At 31.8% G+C, this 20,928-nt stretch overlaps 3 protein-coding genes across 3 annotated transcripts; all 3 read left to right on the top strand.

The window, feature by feature from the left end:
• The first annotated feature begins 262 nt into the window (after positions 1-262).
• PVX_092995 (tryptophan-rich antigen (Pv-fam-a)) lies at positions 263-2,380 on the top strand. The gene is made up of 2 exons (XM_001615541.1): positions 263-628; positions 739-2,380. The coding sequence occupies exons 1-2, from the start codon at positions 518-520 to the stop codon at positions 1,702-1,704; spliced, it is 1,077 nt and encodes a 358-aa protein (XP_001615591.1). The 5' UTR covers positions 263-517; the 3' UTR covers positions 1,705-2,380.
• A 3,862-nt stretch (positions 2,381-6,242) lies between these two features.
• PVX_092990 (tryptophan-rich antigen (Pv-fam-a)) lies at positions 6,243-10,987 on the top strand (the record flags this gene model as incomplete). Its single annotated transcript, XM_001615540.1, has 2 exons — positions 6,243-6,673; positions 6,812-10,987. The coding sequence occupies exons 1-2, from the start codon at positions 6,605-6,607 to the stop codon at positions 10,985-10,987; spliced, it is 4,245 nt and encodes a 1,414-aa protein (XP_001615590.1). The 5' UTR covers positions 6,243-6,604.
• A 4,627-nt stretch (positions 10,988-15,614) lies between these two features.
• Positions 15,615-20,439, top strand: PVX_092985 (protein kinase domain containing protein). The gene is made up of 2 exons (XM_001615539.1): positions 15,615-16,754; positions 16,833-20,439. Exons 1-2 carry the CDS (start codon positions 16,000-16,002, stop codon positions 20,269-20,271), a joined length of 4,194 nt encoding a protein of 1,397 aa, XP_001615589.1. The 5' UTR covers positions 15,615-15,999; the 3' UTR covers positions 20,272-20,439.
• The last annotated feature ends 489 nt before the right edge of the window (positions 20,440-20,928 follow it).

Below are 20,928 nucleotides of genomic sequence, written 5' to 3'. Positions count from 1 at the left end.
GCAAATATTTTAATTATTATATGGTAAATTTTGTAATATTAAAAAATTTTAGAGGAGAGAAAAATGTAAAATAATTAAATATTTTTTAATTTATCGCACGATGGTGCTATTTTAATAAAAATTATTGCATTTATGTTAGATAGAATTTCCATAAGACAATAAAAAGTCAATATAAATAAAAAATTATGAAAATAAGGATTCTAATTTTAATTTTATTCGACACTTTTCTAAAATTAATTGTGAGTTTACCATATATTTTTTTATAATTTTACAAAAATATATATTTATACAAATATATTTGAATTTTATAACATTTAATTTGGATTTATTCTTTTTTATTATATTATTCATTCTGTTATAAAAATTGTTATTATAATTTATTAAATATAATTATTTTCTTTTTCAAAAAAAACATTTTTAAAATAGAAATTAAATCATAAAAATATATAAGTTTTATATTAAAGAATAATTACATTCAAAAAATAACGATATAAAATAAAATTTATTTTTATTAAAAATGAAAGCATTATTTTTTTATCCCTTGGCTTCAATTGCGGCCTTATTTGTTTTGTCATCTGCCGAAGGAGAATCACAAGGATGTTCAGGATACCGTTTACCACCACCAAAAGTAAAAAAAATTACCAATCTTATAAAAAGACATTTTGTATTTATTCAAAATAGTTAATTATAATATTACGTTCACATAAAATAATTCTAATTTTTTCTAATTTTATTTAGAGATGGTTTACCTTCACTTCTCGACCATACTGTAAAACAGCTGCATATTATGAACTTAAACATATGCCATATTATGTAGATGCAGTTAGTGCATCAGAAAACGTAAAACATGAGAAATGGAATAACTGGTTAAAAGAAATGAAAATATCATTAACTGAAAAATTAGAAAAAGAATCACAAGAATATATGGAAAAATTGGAACAGCAATGGGATGAATTTATGAAAAATTCAGAAGATAAATGGAGGCATTATAATCCCCAAATGGAAGAAGAATATCAATGTAGTGTTTATCCACTTGGATTAAAATGGGATGATGAAAAGTGGACTGCATGGTTTTATGAAAAAGGATTATGGTGTTTGAAGAAAAGCTTTAAAACATGGCTCACTGATTCTAAAAAAGGTTACAACACCTACATGAAAAATCTTTTACAGGAATTTGGTAAACAATTTTATGAAGATTGGTGTCGTAGACCTGAAAAACGTCGTGAAGATAAAATTTGCAAGAGATGGGGACAAAAAGGATTACGTAATGACAATTACTATTCGTTAAAGTGGATGCAGTGGAGAAATTGGAAAAACAGAAACCACGATCAAAAACATGTGTGGGTAACTCTTATGAAGGATGCGCTAAAGGAATATACGGGGCCCGAATTCAAATTATGGACTGAGTTTAGAAAAGAAAAGATAGACTTTTACAAGCAATGGATGCAAGCTTTCGCCGAACAGTGGACACAAGACAAACAATGGAATACGTGGACTGAAGAAAGAAATGAATATATGAAAAAGAAAAAAGAAGAAGAAGCAAAAAAAAAAGCAGCATCAAAAAAAAAAGCAGCATCAAAAAAAGGAGGAGCAGCAAAAAAGGCACCAGCAAAAAAGGCACCAACAAAAAAAGCCGCACCAGGAACAAAGGCACCAGCAAAAAAAGCAGCACCTAAAAAAGTTGCAGCACCAAATGCAGCATAATAAATCTTATATCAAATTGAGGGAACAGCCTTATATGAATTTTAGCACCATTTAATTGACAAATTATATGTTAACAATGTCTAAAGAATACGAAATAAAGTCTATATAATAATAAAATATCCATAAAATAATATTTACCATCTTTGTTTATATTACAATTTGTATATGTTCTACACTTATCCTACGCAGAATAAATTTGCAGAGAAAAAAATAGAAATAGAAAAATATAAGTTTTTTATCATTTGGCTTATAAGAATGAAATTTATTTATATGCGAAAGCGCATTTAAATTGTATAGACAACATTTGACATGTATATATCCTATTCATAAATTAAAAATGTCCCAATTTTTTATATATTACGTATAAAATCACATATTTTAAGTGGGTAGGTAGCAGTAGCTATCTTTTTACGTTTTAGGCATAGAAATCATATTTCCCCCTTGTATTTATTTGTACATTATATTTTTTCTTTTTTAAATAAATGCTAGTTCGTCTCTATTTTGTAATAAAAAGTGCATTATTAAAAGTCATATATGCATGTTTTTACATTTGTGGGTGTGTTTATTTGTTAATTGTTATATTATACATCTATTTAAACGTATCGTCTTAATGTCTCCATAACAAGGACAATTCAGGCAATTAGGAACTTTAATTAAATTTAATTTATGAATTAGAAAATAAACAGTTGCTGCACTTAATATAATTAAAAAATATTATGTTATGTGCACAGAAATATTTAGATCTGTATGATAATTATAGCTATATATGCAAAAAAAAAAAAAAAAAAAAATACCTTTCCGAGCTCGCAGAACCTGTTGTGATACTCCAAACTATTCGAATGTCCAAAAATCTACAATTATATATTACTGGCTTGTCCGTATTAATTATATGTTAATCTAATAATTATCACCACGGAATTATTGTAATAATCACACGTGGCCACATTATAGCTCCATCCTAAAACACATGTAGGCGGTTTTTCATTTTATACTCATTGAATGTAATGAATAACGTGTTTGCAAATGGCCATTATTCCAGAGAATTAAACCTTTTGGTTATGTTTTTTAATTAATTATATTCCTATTCCAAGGTTTAGATTCGAATTATTTCCTTTTCCTATAAAACACCGCGAAAGAAACAAGACGTATTCCTCGAATGCATTCTGAATGTTTCTTAATGTAGATCCTTTTTTTGAACAGTTTTTATTTTTCTCTATAAGAACATGGAAAAAATAAAATAAAATAAAATAACACATTTCATACTATTTCCCCCCCCCCCCTTCTTTATCCTCTTTTACTTCATTTAATAGCTATCCACACACGATACTCCGTATGTTTATTACCATTTTACTCTCCATATATTACGCGAATGATCCTTAGCGGCTGCAACGGTGCGTGCACCTAAGATTAGTTATAAGATTTAATCTGAAAATTTCACATTTAAGCAAAATTGTTAATACGCCCATTTCAATTGCGGTTACATAGAATCACCCAAATTGATGAATACTTTTGCATATTAAGTCATTCTAGCAATTACACAAATATAAGAAACGTTTTCCTACATTGGCCTGATATATAGAGCTTATTTTATTGCTCTTATAAATCTGCCTATGCTCTATATGTGATTTTATGGGATGAACCATTTTTCCCCCCACATTGTTAAACCACATTTTATAATAATATGGGACCCCAAAGATTTTTTCATTATATCATGATTAATAGTCGTTTCTATAACAATTTTTAACGTATTAAAATATATATAAATGCATACATTTTTTTCTACACTTAAAGTATTATATATAATGTTTTTCCTTTATTTACACCTCTCTTTACCTTATGCTACACACCTTTATATAATCCATTGTAAAACTTTTGCGATTACCGTTGTTATTATAATTACTGTTATTATGTATGTTTTTATTCCACAAGGTAAGATATAATTTAAGACAAAACAATAAAGCAAAGTAGAATCATTAAACTACGTCGAGCCCCAAACATATGGTACCGCTCATGAAGTAGAATTAACTTGGCCTTATATACATTTTGTCCTATTTGGTTAAACATAATAAGCTTTCATACAGCACCATTAGCCTTACAAAAGAACATAACTATTTTTAGTTCCATTAAAATGAATATATACACGTACGTATCGATAAACTAACATGTACCAAACATATTTTTTCTTATATTCGTTCTGTAAACGTATATACACATTTTCTATTTATTCAAATAAATGCCTTATTTTCACGAGACATTAATTAATAATTGTTTTTCCTCACCGACAACACATACATGTTAAATATGCATCAATGGAAGAAAGAATGACAGCTAAGTAGTAATAATTTTTATCATTATTTTACTTTTCTCTTAAATTAGTTTTTAAATATAAAAGAATATTATTAGAACTTTTTATTTATTAACTTCTTCTCTTTTTTTAACTGTTTTTTTTATTTCGTGTAGAAGAAGAACCGACTCCACAAAATTATAGCAAAACTGTTTTTACTTTTTCATCCTTGCTATTTCACTATGAAAAAAGCTCACAACAAAACATAGTTTTAAAAATTACTTTTAAATGGTTAAATGTACAGTTGTGTAAATTTCACATGTCCACGAATACAATTACTAGAAGAAACAGAAAACGTCATTATCGATTTATAAACGATTGTTAAAAAAAAAGGCTACACAACTATTATAATATATACATTTATACGTATATATTATGTTCGCAAAAATAACGCCATTTTAATCGTTGACAGATTTTCTCTAACATACAATTTTACTATTATGATACATAATTTAGAAATATAAAAAAATTCCAACTAACATATGTTAAAATGCGATTAATTAGAATTACGAGTGTATGCGCATTCGCCCCGAAAGATAATTATTTGTTAGACCCACAATTTCACATAGATTTTTTTTATTTTTCTGTAATTTTCCATAAAATTCCATAATTTTCTATAATTTTGTATTCTTTTCTATAATTTCCTATAATTTTCTGTGATTTCCTTTTTTTCCCCTAAAGCTATTTTTCATGCAGAACACGGGCAGTGCTTATTCTCCAGTGGCATTCGTAAGAATATTTGTACGTGCAACATATACACGTTATTGTTTATGTACATGTAATTTTTTTATTAAAATACATGCAAAAATTAATACATATTATAATAAATTACCCCTTATTACCTCCTGAAAACCTAAATAAACTGTAGAAACTTGGTTTTACTTAATAATTCTCTTAAAATATGACACAATTTATTAGTAATTTTTCTTTTCATGGTTTTTTTTCGATAAAACAATTATTTTTAATAATTATATTATTATAAAATAATAATAAAAAAAAAAAAAAAAGGCATTTAAAGCGCTATTTTATAAATTAAAATTTTTTATTAGTAGAACCCCTTTAGAAGTGGGAGCTTTGTAAACACTACAAAGATTCCCTGTTTGATAAAAAATTATTGCATTTCCCTTCTTCCAGTTTATCCTTTTTAAGCAAAAAAAAAAAAATTGGCTAGAAAAAAAATTGAAAAAAACAAATAAATAATAGATTTTAATGCTGATGTACAATAACATTTTTCTGTAACTTAACATTAATTAAATATTTTTATAAAAAAAAATTTGCTTCCCATGTGAATCAGTGCAGGATTGAATTATTCTTGCATTACCAGTTAAAAATATTAAATAAAAATAGAGAAAAAAAGAGGATAAACAATAAAAGAAAAAAAGGGAAAAAGGAAAAAAAAAAATACATATTTCTTAATATATGAATAATTGTTTCTATATTTCCATAAAATAGTGCATAAATTTTTATAATTTTCCTTTATGTATATTTTTAAAAAATATGTTATTCTATTATTTAACAATTATATTTTAGCTTATATGTTCTTAGTATTATTAGTTCTGTTTAGTACCAGGGTTTTCCGTTTTAATTATTCGTGCCTTATTGTTTTCATTAGGAGACCCCCCCAGCAATAAGAATAACCGTAAAAGGCAAAAAGTTCCCCCCTTGTGCATGAGTTTTAACATGTGATAGCATCAAATATGAACACTTAAAGTTTTTACAAATAACCTCAAAATTAATTAATAAAAATCAACATGTTGAAAAAACCCAAAATACCACTAATTAATAAATAACTTAAGTAAATAAATTTAAAATGTAGCATAAACATTTCATTTGTTTTTTTTTTTTTTTTGGTTGTTTTTCTCCAAACATTTTTTTCATTTACTATTTTTTAAAAAAATATAAATTTCATTTTTTAAATAAAACCTTAAAGTGCTATAAATAGTTAAATATATAATTTTATTTTACATTAGAAAAGAATTTATTTAATAAAACGGCAAAAATATGTATACAAAATAAATGCAAAATTATCTACAAAATATTTTTCACATATGTCGTCCATGAATATTCCAAAAAAGTTTGTTTGTTACAAAATAACCATATTATTTTCAATATTTATTATTTTTTTTTAATTATATTTTTTATGATACTTTGTATATAGATTTTTATATAAAAAATTATCAAAAGTTATATTTTTCTTATAATTTTATAGTTTTTTTATTTTCCTACTATATTGTATTTTATGTTTTTATTATGTAAGAATTCATATTTTTTAATTTTTTCCATTTTTTACTATTTTACAATGAAAATTAAGAAATAATGAATTTATTTACTAATTATATGGGTTCTGTTATTTATTATACTAATATTTGTATGGAAGGAATACCTTTTAATTTTCAATATAAAAAAAAGAGTTCTTTTCTTTTATTAAATAATTAAAAGAAAGGAAACCTACTAAGGAATGTAATTATATCATATAATAAAACATTCTTTTTTTTTAATTTAAAAGTAAAAAAATAAGAACCAGTGTTATTATATAAAAAGAGTAAAGTAACAACTATGGTTTCGTATCTATATATAACCTTACTAATTTTATCTTTTGCTTTTCTTTTAATTCATGCTTCAACAGTAAGATAAAAATAATCTATAAAAACTGCTATATATACATATATATTCATAAGTGGCATTTGTGAATTGCGATCATTTAAATTTACGTAAAAACAATATTGAAAAAAATTTTTTTTTTTTTTTTTTTTTGTTCTACAGAACGATTTAGAATTGGAAAATGCTTCTGATGATGTTGTAGAGGTGGAGGATCCTTCAAACGACGGTTTAGAATTAGAAGAGGAAAATTTTGATGAGAATTCAGGTGATGATGAAACTCTTTTAGATGCTACCCCCGAAGATGACTTTGCCTTAACAGATTTGCCAATTGAAGACGATGAGGAAGTCAACGAAACGTTAGATGGAGGTGAATCATTAGGAGAGGTTTCCACTGAAGATATGGAAACAGAAGATGGCTCAACAGATGATACGGAAACAGAAGAAGGACTACCTGGTGATATGGAAGGAGAAGAAGAAGCTGGCGATATGGAAGCAGGGGAAGAAGCTGGTGATTTGGAAGCAGGGGAAGAAACTGGCGATTTGGAAGCAGGGGAAGAAACTGGCGATTTGGAAGCAGGGGAAGAAGCTGGTGATTTGGAAGCAGGGGAAGAAACTGGCGATTTGGAAGCAGGGGAAGAAACTGGAGATGCGGAAACTGAAGAAGGAGCAACTGGAGATGCGGAAACTGAAAATGGAGCAACTGTGTATGTAGACACAGAAGATAGTTCAGCTGATGGAGCAGAAAAAGTACATGTTCCTGCTCAAGAAAATGTACAACCTGCCGATAGTAATGATGCCCTCTTTGGAAGTATTTTGGATAAAGATATAATTTTTGATCATATTAAAGATTTCGAGCCACTATTCGAACAAATTGTGGCGGGTACTGCTAAACATGTTACGGGACAAGAATTGCCAATGACACCTGTACCATTACCAGTGGCAGAAGAGCCCGCGCAAGTACCAGCGGAAGAATTAGATGCCACTCCAGAGGATGACTTCGCATTAGATGTTACAGAATCTCCCGAGGAAGTAGAATTAGTATTAGATGAAGAGGCAACTGAAGAAGAATCAACGGAAGTGGGACCAACGGAAGAAGGACCAACCGAAGAATTAGATGCCACTCCAGAGGATGATTTCGCATTAGACGAAACTGCAGAAGGAGAAACAGAAGAAACTGTAGAGGGAGAAGAAACAGAAGAAGCTGCAGAAGGAGAAGTATCAGAAGAAACTCCAGAAGGAGAAGAAGAGTTAGAGGCAACTCCAGAGGATGATTTCGCATTAGATGGAACTGCATTAGAAGAAACCGAAGAAACTGTAGAGGGAGAAGAAACAGAAGAAGCTGCAGAAGGAGAAGAAACCGAAGAAACTGCAGAAGGAGAAGTATCAGAAGAAACTCCAGAAGTGGAAGAAGAATTAGAAGCCACTCCAGAGGACGATTTCGCATTAGACGAAACTCTAGGAGAAGAAACAGAAGAAACTGTAGAGGGAGAAGAAACTGCAGAAGGAGAAGAAACTGTAGAAGGAGAAGAAACTGTAGAAGGAGAAGAAGAGTTAGAGGCAACTCCAGAGGATGATTTCGCATTAGATGGAACTACATTAGAAGAAACCGAAGAAACTGCAGAAGGAGAAGAAACTGTAGAGGGAGAAGAAACCGTAGAGGGAGAAGAAACCGTAGAGGGAGAAGAAGCTGCAGAAGGAGAAGAAGAGTTAGAGGCAACTCCAGAGGATGACTTCCAATTAGAAGAACCATCAGGAGAAGGAGAAGGGGAAGGAGAAGGGGAAGGAGAAGGGGAAGGAGAAGGAGAAGGAGAAGCGTTAGTAGCAGTGCCAGTAGTGGCCGAACCGGTAGAAGTAGTGACTCCTGCTCAGCCTGTCAAACCAATGGTCGCTCCAACGGCAGATGAAACTTTATTCGTTGATATCTTAGATAACGATTTAACGTATGCAGACATTACATCCTTTGTGCCATTATTTAAACAAATCCTCAAGGATCCTGATGCAGGAGAGGCTGTAACAGTACCATCAAAGGAAGCACCTGTACAAGTACCAGTGGCAGTAGAGCCCGCGCAAGAAGTGCCAACGGAAGAATTAGATGCAACTCCAGAGGACGATTTCGAATTAGAAGGAACTGCAGAAGCTCCAGAGGAAGGAGAATTAGTATTAGAAGGAGAAGGAGAACCAACGGAAGAAGAGCCAACAGAAGGAGAGCCAACAGAAGGAGAAGTGCCAGAAGAAGAATTAGAGGCAACTCCAGAGGACGATTTCGAATTAGAAGAACCAACAGGAGAAGAAGTAGAAGAAACCGTAGAGGGCGAAGAAACTGCAGAAGGAGAAGAAGAGTTAGAGGCTACTCCAGAGGATGACTTCCAATTAGAAGAACCAACAGGAGAAGAAGTAGAAGTAGAAGTAGAAGAGCCAGCAGAAGAAGTCGAAGCAGAAGGAGAACCAGGAGAGGAAGAGGTACAAGAAGAAGTACCAGAAGAAGAATTAGAGGCAACTCCAGAGGACGACTTCCAATTAGAAGAACCAACAGGAGAAGAAGTAGAAGTACAAGAAGAAGAGGCAGTAGAAGAAGGAGTAGAAGTAGAAGGAGAACCAGGAGAGGAAGAAGTACAAGAAGAAGAGGTAGTAGAAGAAGGAGTAGAAGTAGAAGGAGAGCCAGCAGAGGAAGAAGTGCAAGAAGAAGAGGTAGTAGAAGGAGTAGAAGTAGAAGGAGAGCCAGCAGAGGAAGAAGTACAAGAAGAAGAGGTAGTAGAAGAAGTAGAGGCAGAAGAGCCAGTGGAAGAAAAACCAAAGGTAGAAGAATTGAAACCAGTAGAAACACCAAAGGAAGCGAAATTAGCAGTGCCAGCAGATACAAAGACTGAGTTGACAGTTGCAGGTCCTATGAGCTACGATGCATTATTTGCACTCATTGTAGATGGAGATTTGACGCATGAGGCCATTAAGAGATATGAAGATGTATTCAAACAACTGCTCAAGGATCCAGAAGCCAGAAGGTTGTTAGAGCAGCAACAACAGCAACCACAGCCACAACCACAACCACAGAAACCTGTAGAAGTACCACAAGAAGTAGAAGAAGTAGAAGAGGTACCCGCAGAAGTAGAAGAAGTGGAAGAGGTACCTGCAGAAGTAGAAGAAGTGGAAGAGGTACCTGCAGAAGTAGAAGAAGTGGAAGAGGTACCAGAAGAAGTAGAAGAAGTAGAAGAGGTACCCGCAGAAGTAGAAGAAGTGGAAGAGGTACCCGCAGAAGTAGAAGAAGTGGAAGAGGTACCAGAAGAAGTGGAAGAGGTACCAGAAGAAGTGGAAGAAGTAGAAGAGGTACCAGAAGAAGTGGAAGAAGTGGAAGAAGTAGAAGAAGTAGAGGTACCAGCGGTAGTAGAAGTAGAAGTACCAGCGGTAGTAGAAGAAGAGGTGCCAGAAGAAGTAGAAGAAGAAGAAGAAGAGGAAGAACCAGTAGAGGAAGAAGATGTATTACAATTAGTAATACCATCGGAAGAAGATATACAATTAGACAAACCAAAGAAAGACGAATTAGGCTCTGGAATTTTATCTATCCTCGACGTGCACTACCAAGACGTTCCAAAGGAATTTATGGAAGAAGAAGAAGAAACTGCAGTGTATCCATTGAAACCAGAAGATTTTGCAAAGGAAGATTCACAATCTACAGAATGGCTCACATTCATTCAAGGCCTAGAAGGCGACTGGGAACGATTAGAAGTGAGCTTAAATAAGGCTAGAGAAAGATGGATGGAACAAAGAAATAAAGAATGGGCTGGCTGGCTTCGTTTAATTGAAAATAAATGGTCAGAATATAGTCAAATTTCAACAAAAGGAAAGGACCCAGCTGGTTTGAGAAAACGAGAGTGGAGCGACGAGAAATGGAAAAAATGGTTTAAAGCAGAAGTCAAATCCCAAATTGATTCACACTTGAAAAAATGGATGAACGACACTCATTCCAATTTATTTAAAATTCTTGTGAAAGATATGTCACAATTTGAAAACAAGAAAACCAAAGAATGGTTAATGAATCACTGGAAAAAGAACGAACGGGGTTATGGTTCTGAATCATTTGAAGTTATGACCACATCAAAATTATTAAATGTGGCTAAGAGTCGAGAATGGTACCGTGCCAATCCTAATATAAATAGAGAAAGAAGAGAACTCATGAAATGGTTTCTCCTAAAAGAAAACGAATATTTAGGACAAGAATGGAAAAAATGGACTCATTGGAAAAAAGTTAAATTTTTTGTGTTCAATTCAATGTGTACAACATTTTCTGGAAAACGCCTAACCAAGGAAGAATGGAATCAATTTGTTAATGAAATAAAAGTTTGAATTATAGAAAAAAGAACAGATTATTCTCTTATAAAATAAATAAATGTTAAGTCAAATTAATATGAAAATTTTTAAAATTTTCAACTTTTTTAATTACTTATAAATATTTGCAATATGGCTTTACTAATGTTTGAAGTTAAAGAAAATATTATAATATTTAAAAAAAAAAAAATGTCTAAAACAGAAAAATCCTTATTTTGTCATTTGTAGTGTATATGTATTATTGCTTAATGTATATTATATATCCATAGAAAATTATTAGCATTATGGGTATAAAAATAATATATAATAACAATAATTAGAAGTACCAAATTCTAACAAAATTTTATGAGATATGTGCAAAATTTTATTTGAAACAGTTAATAATCACAAAAGAAGAAGATCTCACATTGTATATTTTGAAATAAATTTATAAGAATATATTTTTAAATCATGTATATTACATGCCATTTGTCTTGAAAAAATAGCGTTTGTTCCATGTTATTAATTTTTAATATGACATTTGTTTAACATTTGAAAAAATCTGTTTTTTTTTTTTTTTTTCTTTTTTTTTTTTTTTTTTAATTACTCATTAAAAAAAAAAAAAATTTTTTCATGTATTATTAATAAAATATATATATGTTAAAATCACATTTTCCATTAATGTTTATTTATTAGAAAGTTACCATTAGTTATTATGCGTATAGTTATTTTCATATATCGCCATAATATTTTTTTTTTTGGGACCGATGGGTGTTTTGATAATTAATTTTTAATTTTATAGATTTAATTGTATGCGTGACCCAAATATACTAGTATGTTCTTTAATAAAAAAACACATTAACAAATATGTACTTTTATAATAATCATAAGCTTTTTTAATTTATGATTATTAAAATAATAACAAACAGTATTTTTTCCTTCATATCCATTTAAATATGCTTTTTCAATTTTTAAGAATAAGAATATCATTAAAAATTAATTAACTAATTGGCTAATTAATTAACTAATTAATTAGCAAATTAGTTGGTTTTTAGACGATTCTTTCCGTTGTTATAAAATTATAGGCACACCTTCTGCAGCGATTTCGGAGCACTTACGTGCATACCCCTAGTGCTTATGTTATGGAAACACATAAGGGGAAATTTGTTTCTCATTTCGTCGGCTTTTTCCCTAGTTCTACTACTTAGGTTATCGTGTTAAACCTGCGCGGGAAAAAATGGGTGTGTCTGCAATGGACGCAAAATTCGGTATAGTAAGAATAGGAAATAAGAAGGCTTTCTTTCCTTTGGCCTACAGATAATTGCTTTTTTACAACAATAGCATGCTTCCTAAACCTTTTTAAACTTCTTCCATTAACAATTTGTTTTTTTTTTTCCCCTTATCATGGGCGATGATTCCCTTTTAGCGCATTATTTCCACTGTTTGAACGAGACACATGTTAAAAATAGTTCTTTAAGCATTAATGAATATGTTTTTCTCATTTTCCCCTACTAATGGGACATTTTAAGTAACTATACTTTTAGGTCATTTAAATTGTTCTATAAATGGTTTTCCAAAAGGTCAAAAAATATAAGTTCACTTTTTTTTTTCTACTTTCCAATAATAACTCTTATCCTTAAACTCAACTATAGTTTTTCCTTCTAGTAGGAGTATTAAAATTGTTCCTTGTTCGCTGTAGAGTACTCGTTTCCACAGACCTTTCCATATCTTCGAAAGTAGCATTTATCATTAATTCCATTTGGATGCTCTCTTTATATATTATTACTATACTAGATATTTAACTGGTGGGGGTGCCTTTCTCTCGTTATTACAACATTTGCCATTTTAATGTGCATTTAAATTAAAAAAAATGGTATGGATTAGGCAAACTGTTTGTACTTTATCCTTCCAGATGTAGCCACTCCGATTTTTTGAGCGCTTACCAAATTTTTTTTTTTAATAAGCGTTATTTTATAAACCATTCGCATTATTTCATAACGCTATTCACTAAATAGGTGTTCGTTTACCTGTTAATTTTTCGCATTCGTTTTCCTGTTAATTTTTCCCTTTCGTGAAAGATGAATGTGAACCTTGGTTATTTTTATTCCTTTATTATATTCTCATTAAACAGACACATTGCTTCTGTTTTATTACCTGTCATGTTATGTACACTGTGTGGGGGGTTCTTCTCCTTGATTTCATTTTATTTCCCTTTTTATGGAACTCCATTTTTCCGAATATTCTCCCTGGTTCTTTTTCTATGTTATTCGTCTATGAATTCCTCCGTAGGGTCCTTATTTTGTGAACGCCTCGCCGCAATTGTGCCTTTCTGTGAACCCCCTTGCGTGTACACAAAGTAAGGTTCCCTTTTACAAATGCTTATATAGTGCGCAAACATATCATCCAGAGCTCAGGGGATATTCTTGTAAAGCGTTCCCTTAATGAGATAACGAGCATACGACAGCATAATTAAAAGTTGGAACTAATTCATATTGATAAAATGGTCGTATATATATCAACACACTTTTAACTTAATTAAGCTTTTTACAGAATGATAGCTCTCATGTTTAGGATCCAAAACATTACTGCCATAAATGTGGCAAACATTTTTGGTAAATTATTAAATCACCTTTATTTCGTATAGACCTTTTCTTTCTAATGGCCGCAGAAGAGAGCATTTGCCATTTGGCCATTTAGCCATTTTGCCGCTTTACCACTTTACCACTTTGCCACTCCTCTCTACGTTCATCATAACATATATGTTGTCTTCAAATGTCACCAAGAACTTAATTCCTTATGTAAATATAAATGAGCATTTTCCTCATTCACAGTTACTATAACCTAATTTGTTAAAATATGAACGAAAATTTTTATGCGGTATAGTGTATCGAATATCGGTATTGTTTTCCAGAATGTTCCTCCTTAGCATCATTTCTTCGTAAAAAAAAAAAAAAAGAAAAAAAGAACTTCCTTTTCTTCTTCTTCATTTTTATGAAATTATATTTTAGCCCGAATGTATCGCACGTTATGCATAAATTTATGCTTCCTTATGAATGTCAAATATGCGACGCAACTTTCCCACTTTGACACAGATTCATGAGATCTTACATGTGTTTCCGTTCATTAACAATTCGTATTCTTCTCATCATTACCGAAGGGGACACATCACTCCATGATGAAGCTGTAACTAAATAACACTTCACCCCATCATTGTCTCATATTATTTTAAGTCATTCTTAACATGTATGTTTTTTTTTTTTTTTTAATTGAATTCGCTTAAATAAAACACAGCAAATGTGAGAAAATACGGCACTGCCTTTTCTTCGCGAACGTAATATTCAGAAGAACAATCAGATGTCATCTGTGCATATACATATATGCTTGCACAATTTCTCCCCTTTTCAATCTGTAGCATATGACACATTAATGTATAACGCGCTTCATCTATTTTTGGTTCATGAAACTGTGCATATATGCTTCATTCCTTCAGGTTCAACTCCACATAAGTTGTGCAAAAATGCCATCGCAATTTTATAAAAAAAAAGGGGGGGAAATCAAAACAACTTACACCCACCCATAATTCCTGAAAAATCATTTTTCATGCAATTTGAGTAAGAACTTTTTATATGGTACATTTTTGCGTTTGCAATAAAGCCCCAGTTTTGTAAACATATAAATGGAAAAAAAAAGGAACATTCAGAACAATTTTTTTTTTTTTTTTCTTCTCTATGCGCGCAACCAACGGTACATTTGGGCGTTTTAAAAAATTGGAAATATTTTTACATGTACTCCGCAAAACACACTTTTCTTCATTTCCAACTTTTTAAAAATAAAAAGAAAGTGGAATTTTGTTAAGTGCAAAAGCTTCTCACGCGAATATGCATTTTAAAAACCCCAAAGCGGCTTAACAATTTTGTGTTATTTTTCAGTTGAACCATTTTCCGGCTAAACCGACTGGTATATTCCAAGTTCAGCGTACGGTTCAAAACATGACCATAAATTAAAGCATTGTAAACCGCGTTTATGCTATTTATCCAGACACAGCGAAAATAATGCGCGGAAAATAGCACATGTTGTAAAGTTATCGCCAATTTATATAATTTCGGCCGAACTGTACTGCAACATTTTGTACTTTAAAAAATCTTCCAATTTTTCAACAATTTGAGGAAAAAAAAATCACATACACTGAACTAGCGTATTCGGGGTTTGGACCTATGAAAAAATCTACATTAATCTGAGAAAAAAAAAAAGAACGCTTAAGGAATTTCAAAGGTATATGCTCGGAAAAAAAAATGCTAAAAGGTATATTTTTAATATAGAGCATTCTATTTTTAGCCCGCACATTTATATGTGCACATATATGCTGATACTCAAATGTAAAACAAATCTTTGTTCCAATATTGATCGATCACACGACGGGATTTAAAATGTAGCACAGAGCGAGATGAAATGCGAAAATTTTGCTGATGAGAAAAATTTGCCAATGCGAAAAATTTGCTATTGCTCATTTGTGCGGTATGTACACCCGCGTATAATGCCAGGCATACAATTTAATTTCAACGTTTTAACCTGTGCCCGTACACATTTAAGCCGGTTAGGGGCTCAGCCTTTTTTTTTTTTTTTCAGATGATTGAAGAAATGTTTTTTTTTTTATTTGTACCATATTGTACAGCCTTTGCCACGGATATGTAATTTATAAGCAAAGCAAACGTGCATGGCTGCCTTACAATTCTTGTATTTACAGAAGTAAAAAAATACATATATTAACATACGCGTATACGTCGATATGCGCGCTCTTTTTCCCCTCACATCTTTGAATAACAATTTCTTCTGAATTGAAACTTAAACAATTCTGAAGAGCCATTTTTAATATCCCAGAAAGGTGTAAAATTGCGCAGAACGGGATGTTTTAGCAAAACTTTTGACAGCACAAGTTGTGTTTTTAAAATTAATCTTAACATTTTTTCCGGGAGGAAAAGGTTTCATCAGCTACTATTTCCCATTTACCACTTGGAAAAGAAAAAAAAAAACACAAGAGGGGAACAAATAAAATGAAAGACGACAATGAAGATATTATATCGAGAAATTTTTTAAAACAAAGAATAAAAAATGTGAAAAGCATTTTAGTTAAGGAAAATGAAATGCCTAAAATTGATCAAATCTTCAAATATGAACTGAAATCAAATTTCACGGAAATAAATGACCTACTATATTACGTGAATGGAATTATATACAAAAATGCAGATACATTTCAGAAACTCATATTGTTGTATTCCTATGACGACAATAACGATTACAACACCTCCAATGTTAAGCAAAACACCTTTGTGTACTTACTGAAGCAAAAAATTAAATTTAGAGAAAAATATAAAAATGAAAACTATGTAGACTACTTAAAAACAAATCCGTTGATTTTTATTGATACGCTTAACAAATTACTGATCGTACCAGGCATAAGCTTCGAATTTAAGGTGTATAATTTTGACGAAAAGGTCAATAAATATTTTATCAGAAAATCAGATATAAAAAGTAACACCCTGTATAACCCCTGCTTCATTAAATCGAGGAATGGCCATTTTAAAAACATCATCAAAGTTTCGAGAAAAGCAGACAAAAGCAGCAGAAAGAGTGACAAGAAGAGTGACCAAAAAGGCGAAAAGCAAAATGATAAGCAAAGTGGCAAGCAAAGTGGTCAACCAAATGGCAAGCAAAGTGGTCAGCCAAATGGCAAACAAAGTGGTCAACCAAACGAACAACACATTGAATCCTATTTTGAGAAAAAAAACACACTGCAGAACTCCAAAATGTTAAACACCAATTTGGTTTCAAAAGAAGACGTGAATTCGAAAAACGAACAACATATCGATCATGATAACCCCTGCAGTGAGGAAGCAAAATGTGAACTTGAAATTACCCATATAGACGACGACACAGACAAGAAGCAAAACGGAGAAATAAGCCGAAAAATGGAGCTAACTGGTGACGGTAACTGCAAAAATGATCACAATTCCGCTGCCCCTGCTGCGGCTTCTGATGATGAAATGAAAGAAGGGGATAAAAGGGAACGGAAAAAGCGAAAGAGTGTCAACACGACCTGCATCTTGGAAAGAAACAGTAGCGCGCAATACAACAAAAAATATAAAACGAATAATACGAGCAACGGAGTGAATAAGGAGAGCAGCGAAACTGTCTGTTCGAATGGGTTAAAAGGAAAAGCGGAAGATGGCGAGGGCGTGGAGGATGTGGAAGTTACAGAAGTAACCGCAGAAGACGAAGGGGAGGGAGAAGAGGAGCAGGAAGATGAAGAAGAAGAGAAGGAGAGGGAAGAAGAATACGAATACGAAAGTAGCCGCAATGACGACAGCGGTAGCGGTAAAAGCACCCACTTCTTTTACAATTTGGTGAACGAATACGAAGTATACATAAACAACGTCAAGTGCTACCTAGTGTTTGATTTAATGAGTTGTTATAAAAATTTAGACATTATGAAAAAATTAAAAAAAAATTTGGAAGAGTTGAAAAAGCCAAACAACGTTTTCAAAGAAATTATTAACAAAAAGACATTTAAATCGTCTAGGGACAAAATTGAATTCATAAAACGATTTAAAAAAATGATTATCCCTAATTTTAGAATTGAAAAAATAAGAAAACAAAGGAACCACTTAATTATTATCGAATTAATGTCAAAGATACAAAACAGTTTAATAATAAAAAGACTATACCAAGAATTAACGAACAAAGTCAATTTGCATGATTTAATAAAAAACGCGGTTCAGTTGTTCACCAAATCTGTAGAAAATATGAAAAATGAAAGTGTGAAGAAGTTCTACCTAAGCATGATTAATACCTATTTTCAAAATAACAATTTATCTGCTGTAGATTTTAAAAATTTGGTGCAATTATTTAAGAAAAAAGAAGAGCATCTAAAAAACGAGGAATTCTATAATTTGTTTCAAAACGATCTAAATTATTTAGAAAAAAACAAAAAACAGTGTGATGAAATAGAGGCGAAAATTAACTCCCTAAAATATCTAATCTTAGAATCCATACTAAAAGAAAAACAATTAGAAAGATCAGTAAATAGACTACTCCTAAATCATGAACAATCAAAGTATGGTTATTTTTACAAAGTTGACCAGAGTGATGAGAACACTTTGGACACTACTGAATATGGAAAACTACTCGAAAATTTTTCCAAAGAACCCATCAATTTTTATACCATTCTGAATAAAAGGAACCTGGACAAGCATGCATATCATGACATAAGAAATTTTAACTACAAAAAAAAAAATAACGATGAGGAAGCGTTAAAACACGACGCAACCACGTCAAGTCCCAACCAAGTAAATAAAAGCATCAGAACGTCTTGTGAAAATTGTAAATTGGACGCCGAAGGAGAGGAAGAAAACCAGACAGAAGACAAAAGCAAAAAAAACGAACACGCCAGTTCCGGCGCCAAAGACCAAAAGAGAGACAGTAACTCATCAGGTAATGCAAAGAAATCACCAAATAATCAATGTGCAAATCTAAAGGAAAAAATTAAAAAGGGGATTAACAAAAATGACAATCGTAACATGCCCAAGCAAGAGGCCCAAAACGGAGAAAAAGAACCACCTGATAATTGCAACAACCAGGGGGACCATTACAAAGGCAAAATTAAAAAAACAAACGGTGATGATAAAAATCAAGAGAATAACCAACACAATAAAAAAATTAACTGCTCCCAAATTGTGGAAAGCAAAAATACGCAAAATTCAAGCACAACAATTAATAATGGAAAAAAAAATGAAGCATGTAAGGAAGAAAATGGTCGCAATAAAAAAAAGGATTCTGCAAAGAACTGCACACACAAAGGCAAAAAGGAAGCAGCATTTAAAAAATCAAGCAGCTGCGAAAATAAAAAACAAGCAAATTTTAAAGAAAAATATAAAAACCATGAAGAAGAAATGCCAAGTGAGTACGAAACTGAATGCGAAAGAGACATCATTAGGTCTACATGTGAAAAGAAAAACTTTACATTTGCCAATGATAAACAAGAAAAAATAAATAACGAAATATTTTACAAAGTATTTGAGCAATACCCCTACAGTTTCTTTTCCAAATCTGTCAAAAATTATAATTTAATTTTAAATGAGAATAAGGAAGAATCCGAATTATCCTGGTTAACTATGCTAAAAAAAAAAACGCATAATAAATCTATTTTGCCACCAAGCAGAGACACATTTAGAGATGGCACGCACTTTTCCAATTGCCGTGCAACGGAACATACGTTGAAATTTTTTTTGTCCCTTTTATCCCTATTGACCAAGAGCGATATTGACATCAATCTGAAGCAATATTTAAAGAAAAACATTCAGTTTCTAAATACGGAACTATTTAGTATGAAACTAAACTTAGATAAAAAAAGGGCCATACTGGAAAAACGACTAGACCATTTCAATTTTCAAGAAAACTCAGAATTCTCCTTTTACAACCCATTAAAAATGAATATACGTATGATGAATTTAATCGGAAGAGGAGGATTCGCAGAAGTGTGGGAAGTTTTCGACTCCATAAATTTAGAAATGTATGCGGCCAAAATTCACAAAATTGAACCCAGCATGACCAACGAAATTAAAAATAAAATCATTCAAAGGGCGGAAAATGAAATAAATATCCATATCCACTGCCATAGACACATTTTTATAGTAAAATTAGAATTTTTTTTTGTTTTTGGATCTGCAACGAACTTACTAGTTGGAATGGAATTATGCGACATCGACTTAGATAAGTACATCAAATATCATGGCCCAATTAACGAACTCTTAGCGCTATGTTGGGTTAAACAAATATTACTTGGTTTATTATATATGAAAACGTTACCCACAGGGAAGGTTCATCACTGTGATTTAAAACCCGCTAATCTGTTAATAAAAGATGGAATAATAAAAATATCTGACTTTGGACTAGCTAAACTGATTTTACCCGATACTTATCAGTACTATAACGGGGGGGGGACTCTATATTATCAACCACCGGAATGCTTAAGAAATAAAAAGAATCTGCTCATCACAGACAAAATTGACATATGGTCACTAGGATGTATTTTGTATGAAATGCTTTTCTGCGAAAGGCCCTTTCAATTTAATTATCTTGAGAAATGTTCCAAAGAGTTGTTAGTTAACAAAATGAAAAGGGGTTTAAGTTACCCCAAAATTAACCAACAAATTTCAGAGGTAACCCTAAATTATATACAGTACCTGCTAAATTTTGATTATGAATTTAGGCCCTCCATAGAGGAGGCCTTAGCCTACCCAATTTTTAATTTTTTTCGTATACCTTAACTGGCCCGTGCCCGTCGCACGAATTTGAGCTTTTCTTATTTTTTTAAATCATTTTTTCTGTTTTGGCGACTCGCCCATGTGGATGCATGTATGCACGTACGTATGTATGTACATATGTACGTACGCATGTACACTCTTTACTGCGTCGGGGGGGAACTGAACGCCCCCATGCGTGCCGGCGTGTACGTGCGCATTGTGTAGGCTGCCATACATGTATGTGCTGTACACCTTCGTATGCACATTTATCTGCACTTAATTCTTATACGCCTTCTTACGGAGGAGTGGCTGCACCCCACAATATAAACTTCCTGTAATTTTAGACTAACCTTTTTAAATTTCATATAAGACGGAAGAGCCAATTCTGAACGTTGCGACACGCACTGCGAGCCTTGACCAGATACAAAAACTTTTCTTCCAAAAGTGCCTTCTCATTTGATCACTCTATCGTTTTATTTTATTTTATTTTATTTATTTATTTGCTTACTTTTTTGTTATACGCACAGGCACACTCCTGCCACTTAAATTCTCACTTTTACTACTTTCGCATTTAAAAATAGCAAAACGCGTTAACTTAAGTGCCACTGATGGGAAAAAATGACACGTAATTATTTGGCATAAATCACGTCAAACATTTACAGGTACATGTATGCTGGAATG

This window comes from Plasmodium vivax, chromosome 9 (assembly GCF_000002415.2).
Source record: "Plasmodium vivax chromosome 9, whole genome shotgun sequence".
Lineage (NCBI taxonomy): Eukaryota > Apicomplexa > Aconoidasida > Haemosporida > Plasmodiidae > Plasmodium > Plasmodium vivax.
The sequence above is the reverse complement of the archived record's forward strand: the minus strand, read 5'-3'. Positions and strand labels throughout refer to the sequence as shown.

Coding starts and splice junctions, on each gene's coding strand:
- PVX_092995 (XM_001615541.1), top strand. CDS start 518: ATGAAAGCATTATTTTTTTATCCCTTGGCTTCAATTGCGGCCTTATTT. Junction 629..738: donor ACCGTTTACCACCACCAAAA/GTAAAAAAAATT, acceptor AATTTTATTTAG/AGATGGTTTACCTTCACTTC.
- PVX_092985 (XM_001615539.1), top strand. CDS start 16,000: ATGAAAGACGACAATGAAGATATTATATCGAGAAATTTTTTAAAACAA. Junction 16,755..16,832: donor ACACTGCAGAACTCCAAAAT/GTTAAACACCAA, acceptor TAACCCCTGCAG/TGAGGAAGCAAAATGTGAAC.